This window comes from Triticum dicoccoides, chromosome 7B, assembly GCF_002162155.2.
Source record: "Triticum dicoccoides isolate Atlit2015 ecotype Zavitan chromosome 7B, WEW_v2.0, whole genome shotgun sequence".
NCBI lineage: Eukaryota > Viridiplantae > Streptophyta > Magnoliopsida > Poales > Poaceae > Triticum > Triticum dicoccoides.
This window is the reverse complement of record NC_041393.1, coordinates 601236544-601252442: the sequence shown is the minus strand read 5'-3', so window position 1 is coordinate 601252442 and position 15899 is coordinate 601236544. Positions and strand designations below refer to the sequence as shown.

The following is a 15899-nucleotide window of genomic DNA, read 5'->3' as shown; positions in this document are numbered from 1 at the left end:
CTCTCGCGCGCGCGCGCCAACGGTGCCCCAGCGCCGCCGGCCTCGCCTTCCTCCATGCCAACCCTCCTTCCACCCTTGTAACCTGAGACTCGTCCCGGTAGGGACACGGTTCCTATCACCTTGGCATTGGAGGAGATCTTGGAAGTGGCCTAACCGGCTAGAGGAGTAAAAATGTGATTAAGCTTCTTTAATATAATGACCCAGAAAATCGACTTACCTGAAATAAATTTCAGTCAACTTAGATATATCCACTCCCGTATTTCATAGTAGGGGTACCGAGCACAAACACACAATGCAAAGCATCACACAGATATCTACCCAGCTAGAACCGGTGCAAAGTCTGACTTGTGCAGGCTTCTCTTTGTTGTTTTTTACCAATCTAAATTGGTTAACTCAACAGTAAAATACTATGTCTAAATCACAATGAAAAGTGTTTTGTCGTTTTCTGTTAGTCATGTTCTTTTCTCTTTGCTCCTCCTTTTTTGCTAGATCTGCTAGTGCCCATCACCAACGCACGAGGAGTCGGACTTGAAGTCCATATTGCATGTGCAACATAATTTTTTTGTTTTTTCTCTGTTGTATTAGTCGGGAGATGAAGGATCTTTTTACAACGTTCCTGATGTTGTTGGACACGAACAACGCTCCGTGACCCAGTCCCTCAACCCGGACAATGGCATCAGTGTTGCCTCAAGCACATACATTGTACTAAAATGGACTTTGATGTTTCCAGTCTAGTGTGATAATAGTCGGGCATCCGTGAAGGAACGCCGACAAATGCACGCAACCAGATAAATATTTCTATGATCTAAATTACACGCACCTTTGCTACACTATGATGAAATCGTGCCATGTTTTATGTTTTGTGCAACATCACTAATCATGTTGTTTCTCGTGTGGCAACATGAAGGATTTCAGGCGTTTGCTGGTGTCGTCGAGTATAGGATGGGGGTGGTGGTGGGGAGTCTTAAGCTGTTGGGCTAGGGACATGATTTTTGTGTCGGTCATATTTGCTACTCCCTTTCATTCACAAATATAAGATTTGGATATTTTAATATAGACTACATATGGATATTGAAGTGAACGAACAAAAACACACTAGAACATGTTCATAACTTTATATACATTCAATTCATTTCATAAAAAAGTTGGAACATCTTATATTTATAAACATAGTAACATTTATTACGCGTGTATTTCATAGTAGGGGTATCATGCAAACACGCAATATCTACCTAGCTAGAACCGGCGCAAAGTCTGACTTATGCAGGCTTCTCCTCCTAAAGAAATCCCCGAATTTGCGTAGAACAGACCTCCTCTTCTTGTGCTTCATGGCATGCTCCAAGCCGCCGTACTGTCTTCCGTCATCGAAGTGGTCGAACTCGTAGTCGTAGTCGTCCATGGCTGCCGCCGCCGCCGCGGACCTCAGCTCCGCGATGTTGCTGATGGACGCGAACATCCGATCCTTCCGGCTCGCGGCCATCACCCTGCCGGAGTCCAGGAACGCCGCCGCACTGAGCTTTCCCTCCGCATCGGCTTTCCACTTCTCCAGGAGCAGCCCCGCCGCCTTCTCTCCATCGGCGGCAGTGGACTTTTGGGTTGCTGCCGTGAGCTGGTTGCTTAGATCACTGGCACGCCCCTGCGCGGCAGCCTCGCTGGCCTTGAGTGACTCGTTCTCCAGCCTCAGGGACTCCATGGCGCGCTCTTTCTCGGCGATGGCGTCGCGCAGCTTAGAGTTCTCGCTGCTCGCGAACTCGAGGGACTCGTTGGCCGCGTTGGCCTCCTCCACCGCTCGCTCCAGCGCGCACCGCAGGCCGCCGTTCTCGTGGTCGGCCGCCCGGTGCAGCTCGGCGAGCTCGGCGTTCTCACGCCGGGCGCCGTCGGCGTCCTCCTCGGCCGCGTGGGCGCGTCCGAGCAGCGTCTTCTCCCTGGCGCGCCACGCAGCCGTGGCCTCCTTCCACTCGGACATGACGCCGTCGAGCTGCTCGGTCGTCGACCCCAGGTCCACCTCGGCGGTGCGCAGCAGGCCCTCGAGGCGGCCGGCCTCGGCGTTGGCGCGCTCGAGCTCGGCCTGCGCGTCGGACAGCCACGCCTTCACCTGCTTGGCCTCCATGGTGACGACGGAGAGCGCGGCGGCGAGGTCGTCCCCCGCCGTCCGGCTCCTCTCCTCGGCGATCAGCGCCGACCGGAGGCTGCCCCTCAGCCCGTTGATCTCCTCGTCGACGCCGCCGAACATGAGGTCCATGACGCTCCACTGCCCCTGCGCGGGCGCGGCCGCGGCCGCGCCCTGCCGCAGCGTGGCGGCCTCGAGCTTGGCTTCCTCGAGCGCGATCTTGGCTTGCTCCAGCTCCTTGGTCCGGTGGATCAGGGACTCCAGCATCTTCGCCTCCGTCTGCTTCGCCACCGCCACCTCCCGCTCCAGAAGCCGCACCCGCGCCGACGGCGATGACGTCTCGCCCTCGCCGTCTTGCTTCTCCAGCTCCGTCGCCATGTCGCCGCCGCTGCTGGCACGCTGCAGTGAGCCCATATATAAGTCGCAGTACCTACCGTGGACCAAAGCGGTGGAGAATGTTTATGCAGCATGCCCATGTGCGCACCTCGGAAGAATAGTGTGGAGGACGACGGACGTGGTGGTGGTGGTAGAGCTGCTGCGTTCGTGCCGAGGCGTGGCTTCGGAACTGGAAGCCGGAGGAGTCGTCGGCCGGCCCACCACCCCACGATCCGGATCTGCACGGCGAATGTTTATATTTACCTAGTCGTCGGATCGATCGGAATGCTCGCCGGCCCGGCTACAAACTTTCTCCGAGAAAGCGGTCTAGAGTACACGAGATTTCCAGTGGTTCACGCTAGACAAAATGAGTTACGTACCCATGTGGCCGTGTCACTCGTAGACACGGAGCATGCTTAATTCGCTGGGGATGTGGAGCAGTTGGGAAAAAGAGACGGCGCGCTTGATCTGGACCGTCGCGTGCGATCCCATGCGAATTTACAATGCCAACTGCGCGTGATCCAACGGAGGATGTGACGGGTGCTACTACGTACTGGTGTGATGGTGTCTATCCGCATAGTGTTGCTAGTTTATTGCACTTTGGATCGACTTTTATACTAGTAAGTTTTTGTAAGAGTGAGCGTTTTTGGACTTTTATAGCCGTCCTCAGCTTCATATTCTTGTAGCTAGATACTGTCACTCGCTAGAAGAGCCAACCACGATGCCATGTACAAGGGAAAGCCGCCAATCGCCGTGACAAAATTTCAGTTTTATAGGCGGTCCAGTAACCAAGCAGTCAGCGGATAAATTATTTCTGAGCCGACGTCGCTCGCATGGTCACCACGACTCATGTGTCGGGCCGCCATTGGATTGGCAACTCGTGAGTTGAAAAATAACATGGCAAATGGATTATTATTTTTCACTTTCGTCCCGGTATGCTGGTCTTGTATCACTATCATAGTATCAAGGAAAAGGCAGAACTAGTAAACCGATTTCTTTTCTCAAAGAAAAAAGGTAAACCGATTTCTCGGGAAAAAACAACACACACAACCGATCCCCTCCCCGAGCGAAGAGAAAAACAAGCCAACGAGCGTGTCTTTAGACATACACACCGACAGATAATTTTCTTTTTCACTATATGTTTTTTTAAGGAGCGTGCTACGGATCAACCTAGTGATTTCTCGGGAAATCAGTCGGGTCAATGACCGTCCGATTTTGATGATGCATGCAGTATCTCTACTCCTAAATCTCAGTTGGTAGGTCGCGTTCCGGATTTTATTTTCGTCCCACCTCGTCCGGTTTTTTTTGGTACCTATTTTCGTACCTCCTCCCACCTCCCACCTCCCAACGATTTTCTCCTGGACCGTCGAGTGATGCCCCCCGTGGAGGTAGCGATGCCTCAGGTAGCGAGCGAGGCCTGCAAGTCGAAAAAATACCTACGAAAGAAAACCAACGAGAAAAAAACCACGAGCGATGGAGCGAGGCAACGCACACCCTCCCTCCGCAAACCCTAGCCGCCGCACGAGGGAAGAGATGAGGGGCAGCACATTGCGTCCAGACGTCTCCGCCGCCGGCCTCTCTACACTCTGCTCCCCAGTCCCCACCTCCTCCGGTCCTCCCGCACGGCCGCTCCTCCGCGACGACACCAACCGTCCAGAAGCGGAGTCGCCGCCTCGACCCGGGGTCCCCCCGTCCCCGTCGTGGTCGGCACCACGCACATCCCGAGGCACCACCCGCTCGTTGTCGGCACGCCCGAGCCTGCCAAGAAGGAGGCCGTGCCGCGGAGGGGCTCCTGGGGCCGAGAAGCATAGCGGCGCTGGCGATGCCGGGGTGCTCGCATCACCCAAGGTTGTCAGGCCCATCGCGCTCAACTTCGAGGAGAAGACGCCCGTCAAGGAGCGGCCTCGCCAGCGCGGAGCTCGGCGTTGGTCAAGAAGAGCACCACCATCATGCCCAGGCTGGTGGCACACGGCTGGAGCTTCGTCGCCGACAGGGCAACCCACCTCCTCCTCCATAGAACAAGATCCCAAAGGGCCGGTTCCACCTGTATGTACTCTGCACACCTGAACTGAACATGTTCTGTCTTGTAGCTTCTGAAGCTGATCTGAATTGAAGCTTAAACTGTATGTGCAGGAGAAGAGCTCGATGAGCTGCACGGCTCACGCACCATGAGCAGGAGGCCCAGGGAGAAGGAGCCCTCCTTGCTGGTCTCCGACGACCGGCGTCGGCAGCACAACTGCCTCCCCCAAGAGGAGGCCCTCCTTGTCGGCCTCTCCCGTGCTGGTGCTAGGGAAGCTCAATGCTCTCGACAAGGCAAGTGATCACATTCAGATGGGCTCTTCTCTCTGTTGGTTTTTCTATCTGCCTTTTCTTTGAATTGATCCGACGCTGGGAAATTTTATTTCAGGAAGCCAGGGAATAGGCGCAGAATCAATGGCAAGCCAAGTCGACAGGTGACTTCACACATCAAATCGAATCAATGGTGTTTTTCTACTGGCACATTAGTGCCAAAAAATGACAATTGATGGCCTCTCCTTTAGCTATCATACCATGTGTTGTGTCACTAAGTTACGATCTCAGCTGCGGTCTACATATTTTCAGATTAATGAAGCTTATAGCCCTCCAATGCAGTATCTGTATGCTTTACAAAACTATCTGAGTATTGCAAAATTGTATGATACATCAAATTGGAGCATAGCCTACATACTTATGGACTGTGGACTTATGTTGCTTATTTAGAGGCTGCCGTACATGGATCGGGTATGATATTGATTGCAGAAATTTCTATACGACTCTTGCGGATTTCAACCTTGTTCTTCTCCCTAATTTAGGAAAACTACAAGTATTTGGTGCACGATCTAAAATAGTTGCAGGCTAATCCTCCCCTAATGTTCATAATGTTCCGTGGTACACAATATGGGTAAAGGAGACCACATTGCTCTAATGTTTTTCCATATGATATTAAATCAGACATTTCAGTGGATAATATATGGTATTGACTTGGACATTGGTGTTGTGGAACAATCTAGCAGGTATTGGATCTTATAGAATTATAGAGTTGGCAGGATCTGAAAATCATGGTGTTGGTGTTTCAGCCTATTAATCTGTAGATAAAGAAAGTCCGTACATCTCTACAAATAATCCTGAAGAAAGTTCTACTATTGCGAACGCTCCAACTGAATAAGAAATATGAATTTTTTTTAATTGAAGAAGAAGCCAGTTTCTCGAGAAGGAATACAGAATAATATTTGGGATTATTTACTTGAGGTATTTCCATGACTTCATTCTTTATTTTCTCATCCCTCATTATTGGTACTATATAATGGCAATTTGGGACGTTGCAACATAAAGTTTGGGCAAACATATGTTGCTTATTAGATGGCCATTTAGGATGGATCCGTGATAAATTGTGCATTATAAGTTGATATTTCTGAATTTACTCTCTTTAGCTCTGCTAGGAGTGGGATTAATCTTTATTTTTATTGATTACTCCTTTTTAGTACAACCAATATTTTACTGAATAAAAACTGTAACTCTATTAATGAAGTGGTAGCTAGTGGAGTACATAATTGCACCATTGTACGACAGTGACCATAACTCTAGATTATACTTAGGATTGCATCTTCACTGAAGTAGAGATATTTGGTCATTTTTCCGATGTGAATTAAGATGACCATAACTCTCACGTCGTAGTTATGGTACCACCTCCTGTGTCATTAAAGGATACTTGTGTGATTTACTAGCTGTTTTAGGTACCTCCTATAGTCCTACGTACTCATGTGATTTACTTGTCGTTTTATATAAGCATGATGCTCATATGTTTTGATATTTAGCACTTTGCGTCATATGTGAAAGAAGTAATTTAAATGATTCCACCCATTGTAATTGCATACTAGGTCTCAGATTCATCGCATCAACCGTGAGGGGTAGTATGCAAGGATTAACCGATGTGGATAACAAAATCTGGGTGCGAGCTTCCGGAAAATCTAATTGGGTCTATGCAAACAAGCAGATTTGGAAGATAATCCCTGTACATGTATGACTATACGAACTCTTCTTCCCTCCAGGCAATAGAGTTTAGCTTCAGTAAGCAAGTGCTAAGATAACTTGCATTCATAACTCTGCTGCTGATCAAGTCAAGTGTTTGTATTTGGTGTTCAGGTTGATTTGGCAAATCTTTGACAGTAGTTGTGGGTCTTATACTGATGACAATCAACGTGTCTTTTATGACCAACCAGGGGTCGATTCCAACATATGTTTTGTCCATCTTTGAAGCCCATTTGCTACTCATTGATCCGCTTCACTCCTCCACAAGGTACGATATTATTATACTCATGTTGCGTCCTACTGCACACACGCAATTGTGGTGATCAGAATGGAATTCTATTCGTGATTCATGATCTCCACGTCGAAGGAACCGAATGGAAACAATAGCATGACAAAACAAATGAATTTCTACCTATATTTCTACACATTGTCCAGCCCCTTGTCTAGCTCGTTGATTTTTATTAGTTTCAGTTTCTCACTAGGTTCTCTTGAGCGATGAGTCATACTGGATGTTCAAGGACACAGAAGGCTTCATGAACCACATTCTCTTGCTGAACTTTTTTTGGCATCATAACAACGATACCCATGATCTTTCTATGGTAAAACCTTCAGTCTTGTTAATCCCATTATCTTGAGTTATGATGGTATATGAAATTTTTTTTCCATTGGAGCAACAATGTCATTCTTTTTTAGCCTGCAACTATGATGTTTTCATTCAAGTTACTGATTGCTGGAATGCGATTATTTGAAGGCATCTTATGATCTGGTCATAACTAGCCAAAGCTCTGCAATATTAGTGTGTAATCATATCCTCTTTCTCTCTGCTTGTGGGTAGTGCTTTACTGATGGACGGTGTTGGCGCGTTTAGGGCATAATGACCTGAGCGGTAGATCGTACGGTGAACAACGTCGACGGCAGCGCTAGAGCGCGGCGAGGCTGGTTGAGGTTTTCTCTATGCTTCTTTCAATGACCACATGTAATTTTGTTTGAGATCTTTTCATGGTTGCATTGTATTAATAGGTGCAGTTCAGAAAAGAATTAGAAGTTGGATCTCTCCTTTTGTGCTATTATTGCTAAAATCAAGAGGCTCATTACAAGGAATTGTCATGTTTTGTGTACCTTGTAATAGTGACACGCAATGGTCGTGTGATGTTGAGTGATATTGATCCTATTTGATAATGGCTGGTATATGTTCTTTGGTGACACGCGATTTTATGGTTTAGGAGAGACCAAGACTGCCGAGAAAGAAAGAAGCCAATCTGGCCCCCTGGGACCTGCGGCCACAGCTGGAGAGGGCGTCTCCCCCTTGTCGACGGGGTTTGGCGCCGGTGCTCGGTGCGCCGTCTTAGCCGTGCTGGGTGGCGAGTCAGCGGCGGGCTTGGATCCGATCTGAAGTTGGTGGCATCACCATGCTTGTCCTCCTTTGTTAGCTGATCTGCGGGCTTCCTCCGGATGTCCTGCTCGGCTGGTTGGCGGAGCAATGGCGATGCAAGCTCTGGGTCGGGGGAAACCCTTCACCGGTGGTGCCGGTCACGATGTTGGCGGCGCTTGCGGCGCCGTTCTCCCTCTGGTGGGCGACATCGAGACCCTCTCCTCGCCTTCCACCCCATGGTCCCGGGCGAAAGCCTAAAATCTCTTGATTGGGCGGCAACAGCGCGTCGGCATCGTTTTCTTCTTGAAGACGCTGCCTTGGGAGTCCAGGATGGCCAGGGCTTCGGAGCGGTGGTGGTTTGCCTGTTCTTCTAACGTGACCCTGCTTGGTAATGGCGGTGGGTTCCTTGGTCTTGGCCGGTGACGGGCACGATGTATGGGTTCCAATGAGAGGTGAGGTGGCCAAGGCTCGTCCTCTCCCCAACAACATGTTGGCCAGTCCATCCGTGCTCGACGGTGAGCTATTCTGCCTCCTGACGGGCCGACGTCCTTTGATCTAGGACGAGAAGGCAGGGGTGCCCTCTTCGGAGGCAGAGGCTGAAGGTAGGACAACAAGGTTGGCCCTTGGGAGTTGATGGAGCATGGCCTTCCTCCGGTGGTGAATTGCTCCCTTACGCGGTTGCGTCGATGGCATGATCGGAGGTCGTCGCTTGTTGTTCCATAGTGTTTGTATCCTGTTGATTTTCGGTTCTCTTATTTTCCTTCTTTGTTGTGGTGATGGCTGTAATGTGTGGTTGTTGCTTTATATATAAAGCGGGGCGAAAACCATTTTCAGTAAAGAAAGAAGCCGAAGAGAGTTTGAATTTGTTGCTATTTGATTAAACCAGATGCCACCATGTTTAACATGTATTTCTGAATTAAAGTAATAATTTGATAAATGCGTATATTTCTATTATTACATGGCAATGCACGGTCATGCGGCTTTTGCCCGTAGCAACTTTTGATATTTCCTGGCCAGAGAGAACAAACATGTGTCCAAGCACGCCGAAGTTATTATTCTCAGGTTTTTTATGCTGATATTGAATGGCTACCTTCCATCTGCTAGGGAGATAGTTTTTGCTGATCTTTCATCTGAATGTGCTCATCTAGAGCTAAAGCTGGAAGAAGCCCAAGCATCACATAATCCTGAAGACCTATGAACTGTCTCCAAAGTCTTGAGCTTATTAAGAGATGACACAAAATTTGAGCTTTCTTATACAAAATTGTGTTGGTGTCTGGTTGTAGAACATATTTCGTATTATAGAAGTTAAAGGGAGGAAGTAAAAGGGTAAGCCAAGGGCTAGCCTAAAATCCCAAAAGGACTCATGTGGTATTTGTTGCCGGCCAACCTGTCTTCAATCCAGCGGTTGGTCGCTTGAACAATGTTATTCACTCAGAGGGGGTTTTGATCAAAAGTTTATGAATTATCATGCATGGAACCTGTATATGTTGTAGACTATTTCATTGTATTATACTATATAAAAGCGGCAAAGTAGTATTATGGTCATTGCTTTAGTAAAACATACGCATGCAGTATGGTTATGAAGCTGGATGAATGCTCATTGGTCAGTTCAAGACTTCAAGATATTCATAATTAATTATGTGTGTTTTGATTAAAATTTTAAAGTTGGCCCACCTCAACTTGTCAGACTATGGATAGAGGGATATATTGCCACCCCTTTCCCGGAGGATCAGTAGTTAGCCACTTTTTGATGTAGCTGTCAACCAAATCTAGAGCTTCTCATTTCTCTTTTTGTATGTTTTCTAAAAGAACGTAACTTGTATGGCACAATTTTGATGCCACTTGTAAGTTTTAAAGCCACATGATTTGACAATTAGTCAAAGGTCCATGGTGTTTGGACTGTCCCACTAGGGCAGGAAACTGAGAGAGAATGGGAGGGTCCGGCAGGAAAAGGGAAGTTTGGGCCGTGGTGTTTTTTTTGTTGGGCCAATGTTCCGGAGATAACATGACGGATAATCCGGATAACCATATTTCTCCCCCACATATGGTCCCAATTTGGGGGAGTTTGGACTGTCCAAACGGTTGAATTTTGTGGACCATAGTGGGTGCACCTTTGATGTCCGAACATGCTTGGACGTACGAGGAAGAAATGAGGTTCGACCTTGGAGATGAGGCATTTGTTTGATTTATTTATATGCATTGTAGCCCGTAGCAACGCACGGGCATCCTACTAGTGTTCATTGGATTTGGTAAATGCACAACGACGTCCTGCTTCGTTCCTCATGCCGCCGCAACTAGGCCTGGACTAACAAGCTACTTGGCTCATTAAGGCTCGGCTCGTTAAGGCTCGTGATCGTTAAAACTCGGTTTGTTAAGCTCATTAAGGATAACGAGCTAAATATAAAGATTGGCTTGGTTAGTTATATGTTCGTGAGTAGCTCGTTAGGAAAATGCATCAGTAAACAAGATAAATCACATGCATATATTTACAAACATACATAGGTCCAGCTAGTAGGATTCAACAAATCGAAAATATGAGAAGACGAGAAAGATGTGAATGTGGCAAATAGCCCGTCCATAGACTTAGGAGTGATTGAAGTCACCGAAGAATTCTCTATAATGAACAAAATCATGCTACTACCGAGCTTAACGAGTAGCTCACAAAACTCGATCGCTTAACTCGTTAGTGTTAACGAGCAAAAATTGCTGCTCGGCTCGTTTCATTAAGAAAATGAGCTGAGCTCAAATGAGTCGAGCAGTTGAGCGCTCATTAGACTCACCGAGCTTCGAGTTTTTTTTTAATGGTCACCGGGGGGGAGACTCCCCACCTGAATATATTTCAAAAGCGATAGAGCTCAGAGATTTACAGGTTGCGGGAAGAGAGGAAATCACGCCACAGACCGGCGTGTCCTCTTAGTGTCTCAGTCCTAAGCCGGTGAGACCAAGTAATTAAATCATCTAGAATAGCAACTAGAGTTTGGGGTGCATCAAGTTCAAGGTTCTGGAACACCTTTTTGTTCCTAGCATCCCAAAATTTCCACAAAAAAAGCAGCAACATAAATGGACGAATGGTGTCAGGCAGCGTTGGCGGGAGCGGGGTGGAGAAGAGATCACCGATGGGCGTAGCAAGCGGCCTGAGCCCCAGCCGCTGCCAGATCCGGCGAGCGGCAGGGCAGGAGAAGAACAGATGGTCGCGGTCTTCCCCCATGTTGTTGCACCGAGGACAGACATCCGAGTCCAAGATGGTTTTCTTGCGCAGGTTCTACCTAGTGTTCAACTGGTCTAGGTAAAACAACCAGCCAAAAATCAAGACTTTTTTTGGGACTCTTGAGTCCCAAATAGCCGAGAGCATCGGGTCAGCAAGCTGGGCAGATAGTGCGGCATAAGCTCCCCGGGTAGAGAAGGCATCTCCATTAAGTAGCCATCTAGAGTCCGGTACCTGCGAGGGGGAAACATCCTGCAACAAAGAGTTCAGAGAGGCAAGCTCTGCGATCGCAGTAGAGGTTAAACGATTACGAAGGGCAAGCTCGATCCCATCTTGTAAAATAGTGGCTACTAGGGCATTTTGGTTGGTGTGGTGGGAGAAAAGAGCTGGGAAGACTATCGCCAGATGTTCTGGCTGCAGCCATCGATCTAACCAAAAGAAGGTGGAGCGACCATTGCCGACTGTGCAATGGGAAATCTCTCTCAAACTCTGAAGGTGTTTAAAAATGGTCTTGGCAAGGAAGGAGCTATTCTTGCCAAGGCCTATGTGGAGAGGGGAGTGGTGGAGGATCCAGTCCTTCCAAGGGAGGTGGTTGGCATGGAGGAATTTATAAGCAAATTTCAGCAGTAGACAAAAGTTTTGTGCACGCAAGTTCTTAACACCTAGACCACCCGCCGCTCGAGGAGTACAAACCTTGTCCCAAGCAACCAAGCACTTTGCTCCGGAGCAAGTCTCATCATTAGACCAGAAAACGGAACGTCTACGCTTATCGATAGCCTCTAACCTGGGCGGGAAGAGAAAAGCAAAGCATAAAGTACGTGGGCAAGCTATCTAGGACGGCAGAGAGAAGGACAAGATTGCCTCCGCGAGAGAGGAGCAGAGCACACCATCCTGAGAGGTAAGTATCGCAGCGGTCTATCACAGGTTGGAAGGCCGACGTGGGTAGCTTATGCGGTGAGAGGGGAAGGCCGAGGTAGGTCTGCGGGAAGGAGGAGATGTCGGTGGCCAGGTCAGCAGCAAGGGTTGCGGCCTCAGCAGGTGATGAAGCTATGTACCTAGGGGAGGGTCATGGACCTGTCCAAACTACCCTATCCAAGGACATCTCTAGAAGAAACCACCTATCAATCGACTCAGAAGTGTTCCACTCGACTGACTCGAAGACACTCGACCATGAAGCCAACCACTCAACCATGAAGGCAACCACTCGACAGCCAGGAGATCTAAAGTCACTCTGCATGCAAACAGTCGGTCCTTAAGTAGCTTTTATGGTCATCATAGCACTTTATGTATAGCGTTACCAGTAACGCCCGATCTTAATGTATCTTAAACCCTGCATAACTGAGGGCCGGAGGGGTCTGGCGGACTCTATATAAGCCACCCCCTTCCTGAGGGTAAAGGGTTCGCACCCCTGTAATTCATACGCATATAATCCAGTCGACCGCCTCCGGGCTCCGAGACGTAGGGCTGTTACTTCCTCCGAGAAGGGCCTGAACTCGTAAATCCCTTGCGTATACAACTACTCCATAGCTAGGATCTTGCCTCTCCATACCTACCCCCCTACACTACTGTCAGACTTAGAACCACGACAGTTAGCGCCCACCGTGGGGCAGGTGTCTTAGCGACTTACTGGAGAAGATGCAATTTTTTCTGATCCCCTTCATCATGGTTTCAGGCGGATTTTTGGTTGAGGGCCGCGAGATCCGTCTCGGCGCGCTCACGTTCGTCGTCGACGACTCTGCTTGGCTTCAGGAGGCTCCGCTCGACATCGACGCGCTCCCAGTCCGCGGAGCGACGCACTTTCGCGCGTGCGTCCACGGCGTCCTCCTGCGGCAGCCGTCGACCCAGTATCGGTCGGTCTTTGTGTTGTCCTCTCCCCCTGTTTCCCGCCGGCGCAAGCGCTCCGGTCGGTCAAGGCTTCAGTGGTGGGTGAGGCACGCGGTGGCTCGCCAGTTGGCCACCCCTCAAGTCGCGGCAATCAAGCCCGACGAATCTCTTTACGGCCTGTTCGATCTGCCGACTAGCTCCGCAGAGACTGCATCCGAGTGCGATAGCAGTGATCCAGCGGCAGAGGTTTTGATGGTCGATGGACCACGCGGTCCTCCCGGTTTTCCTGGCGCCACGGAGGCGACGGCAGAGGCGATCCGTCGCATGCCCATGAGGAGTATCTCCCCGAGCCCCTCACTTCGCTGCAATGGGAAGAACTTCTCCGCCGGAATATGGATGCGCTTCATACTCCTATCGTTGAAGAAACTCCCGAGGCTCGTGCCTTAGAGGACGCGCGCTTGGCCAACTTGGCTGAGCGCGCTCGACTGGAGAACCTTCAGCAAGCACTCGACGAGTGTGCGCGGCAACGGGTTCCGGATTCTAGTCGATGTCAACTCTTTCCACAATCGACTCAGGTATATCGAACTCCGATTCAGAATTTAGCAGCTGCGGGCCGTATAGCAGAGTCAATTCAGCCTTCCCAGTCAGAGGCTGGCAGAGGCTTGTTGCAAATCAGAGATTTACTCCGGGCAGCAGGAGATCAAAATTCAGATGTATCGCAGTCGCGGAATAGGATTCACAGCAGATCCGTAGCTGCAAATACAGTCCAGTCGGCTCATAACCCCAGATCGCCCCCGAGGCGTGAGGGGCGTGGAGACCGGCACGATTAGTACAAGAACCGTGAGCAGTATGATCACCGAATCAATCGCGATGATTGACGTCGAGTGCCCACCCCTCCCCCAAGAGGTGGATCGTACGCGCCTCGACAACAGGATGATAGACGCCAGCACAGTGTTGGGCGAAGGATCCCAGTCGACCCCAGGGAAGCAGGCTTCGATGCGAGATCCATTATCGTTCAAGATCTGGTCGACGGGAACAGAGCTCACCAAGAGGGTCACGACAGACATGTACCCACCAGCAGCAGAGTGCACGTCTCAGGACCAGAGTGTTTCAGCAGAGCCATCAGGGCCGCGGTGATTCCTCCCAACTTCAGGTTGGCGACTGGAGTCAGTAAGTTCACTGGTGAGTCCAAGCCTGATACTTGGCTTGAAGACTACTGAGTGGTTGTTCAGATTGGCGGCGGCAATGATGAGGTGGCCATGAAACATCTGCCTCTTATGTTGGAGGGCTCGGACAGAGCGTGGTTGAATCAGTTAGCACCCAGCAGCATTTACACTTGGGAAGATCTTGCCGTGTTTGTCAGAACGTTTGAAGGAACTTGCAAGCGGCCAGCAGGACTGACAGAGCTGCAATCTTGTGTGCAGAAGTCGAATGAAACTTTGAGAGATTACATCCAGAGATGGATCACGTTGCATCACACGGTAGAGAATGTATCTGATCACCAGGCAGTGTGTGCCTTCAAGGAACGCGTTAAGTACAGAGAGCTAAACCTGAAGTTTGGTCGAACCGGAGACATGTCTCTGAGTCGAATGATGGAGATAGCCACCAAGTATGCCAACGGTAAAGAAGAGGATCGGCTCTGGAGTGGCAAGCACAAGTCAGTCGCCCACGAAACCGGAGGAGGGAACTCCAGTCGGAAGCAGAAGCGAAAAGCCGAGCCAGCTGCTCCTAGAGAAGCCTTGGCCGTGACTCAAGGAAAGTTTAAAGGGAAGCCCAAAGGGTCTTGGAACCCTAAGAAGGTGAAAGACAAGGAAGGAAATGACGTGATGGATTTGTCGTGCCACATCCACACGAAAAAGATGAGGAGGGTAAATTCATTTACCCGAGACATACCACTCGACAGTGTCGGCTCTTGATACAGCAATTTCAGGGGAAACAACCCAAAGATAAGGAAAAGGAGTCGGACAAAGTTGAGGACAAGGAGGATAGTGATGATGGATATCCCCAGGTCAATTCCACTCTGGTGATTTTTGCTGACGTTGAAAGCAAAAGTCGATTGAAAGTTATCAACCGAGAAGTGAATATGGTTGCTCCGGAGACACCCAGTTATCTGAAATGGTCTCAGACTACCATCACATTTGACCAGTCTGATCACCCGACACACATAGCCACCCCTGGGAGGCAAGCTCTAGTGGTCGACCCAGTCGTCGAAGGCACTCATTTGACTAAAGTTTTGATGGATGGTGGCAGTAGCCTGAACATACTATACGTAGAGACGTTGAAAGGGATGGGCATTCTGATGTCCAGACTCGGTACCAGCAACATGAGTTTCTATGGAGTCATTCCTGGAAAGAAGGCTGCGTCACTCGGTCAAATTGCTCTTGATGTGGTTTTCGGTGATTCCAAAAATTACCGCAAAGAAAAGTTGACATTTGAAGTTGTGGATTTCCAGAGTGCCTATCACGCTATTTTGGGCAGGCCAGCTTATGCACGTTTTATGGCTCGACCATGTTACGTGTATCTCAAATTGAAGATGCCTGGCCCCAAAGGTGTGATCACCATCACTGGCAATCGGAAGAAGGCGGAAGAGTGCTTTCAGAAAGACTCAAAGATCGCCGATGCTCAGATGGCAGCGAAAGAATGGCAGGAATACTAGAAAATTGCAGACTCGAGTGATTTGTTGCGAGCCAAGAAGCCCGCTACAGAATCAGCGTTTCAGTCGTCTGGTGAGACGAAACCGATTCACATTCACCCGACCGACCCCAGTGCTGCTCCGACTCATATCTCTACAACGCTCGACTCCAAATAGGAAGAAGCGCTCATCCAGTTTCTCCGTGAGAACTGGGACATCTTTGCATGGAAACCTTCTGACATGCCGGGTGTTCCCAGGGGGCTGGCTGAGCACCGTCTACGAGTCGACTCAAAAGTGGAACCTGTTAAAGAACATCTTCAACGGTCCGTCGTCC

The 15899-nt window shown here is 49.4% G+C and overlaps 1 protein-coding gene across 1 annotated transcript; it reads right to left on the bottom strand.

The window, feature by feature from the left end:
- Positions 1–1093: 1093 nt before the first annotated feature.
- On the bottom strand, positions 1094–2832 carry LOC119336296 (paramyosin-like). The gene is made up of 2 exons (XM_037608292.1): positions 2595–2832; positions 1094–2509 (listed from the first exon to the last, which is right to left on the bottom strand). The coding sequence occupies exon 2, from the start codon at positions 2486–2488 to the stop codon at positions 1229–1231; it is 1260 nt and encodes a 419-aa protein (XP_037464189.1). The 5' UTR covers positions 2489–2509; positions 2595–2832; the 3' UTR covers positions 1094–1228.
- Between the last annotated feature and the right edge of the window lie 13067 nt (positions 2833–15899).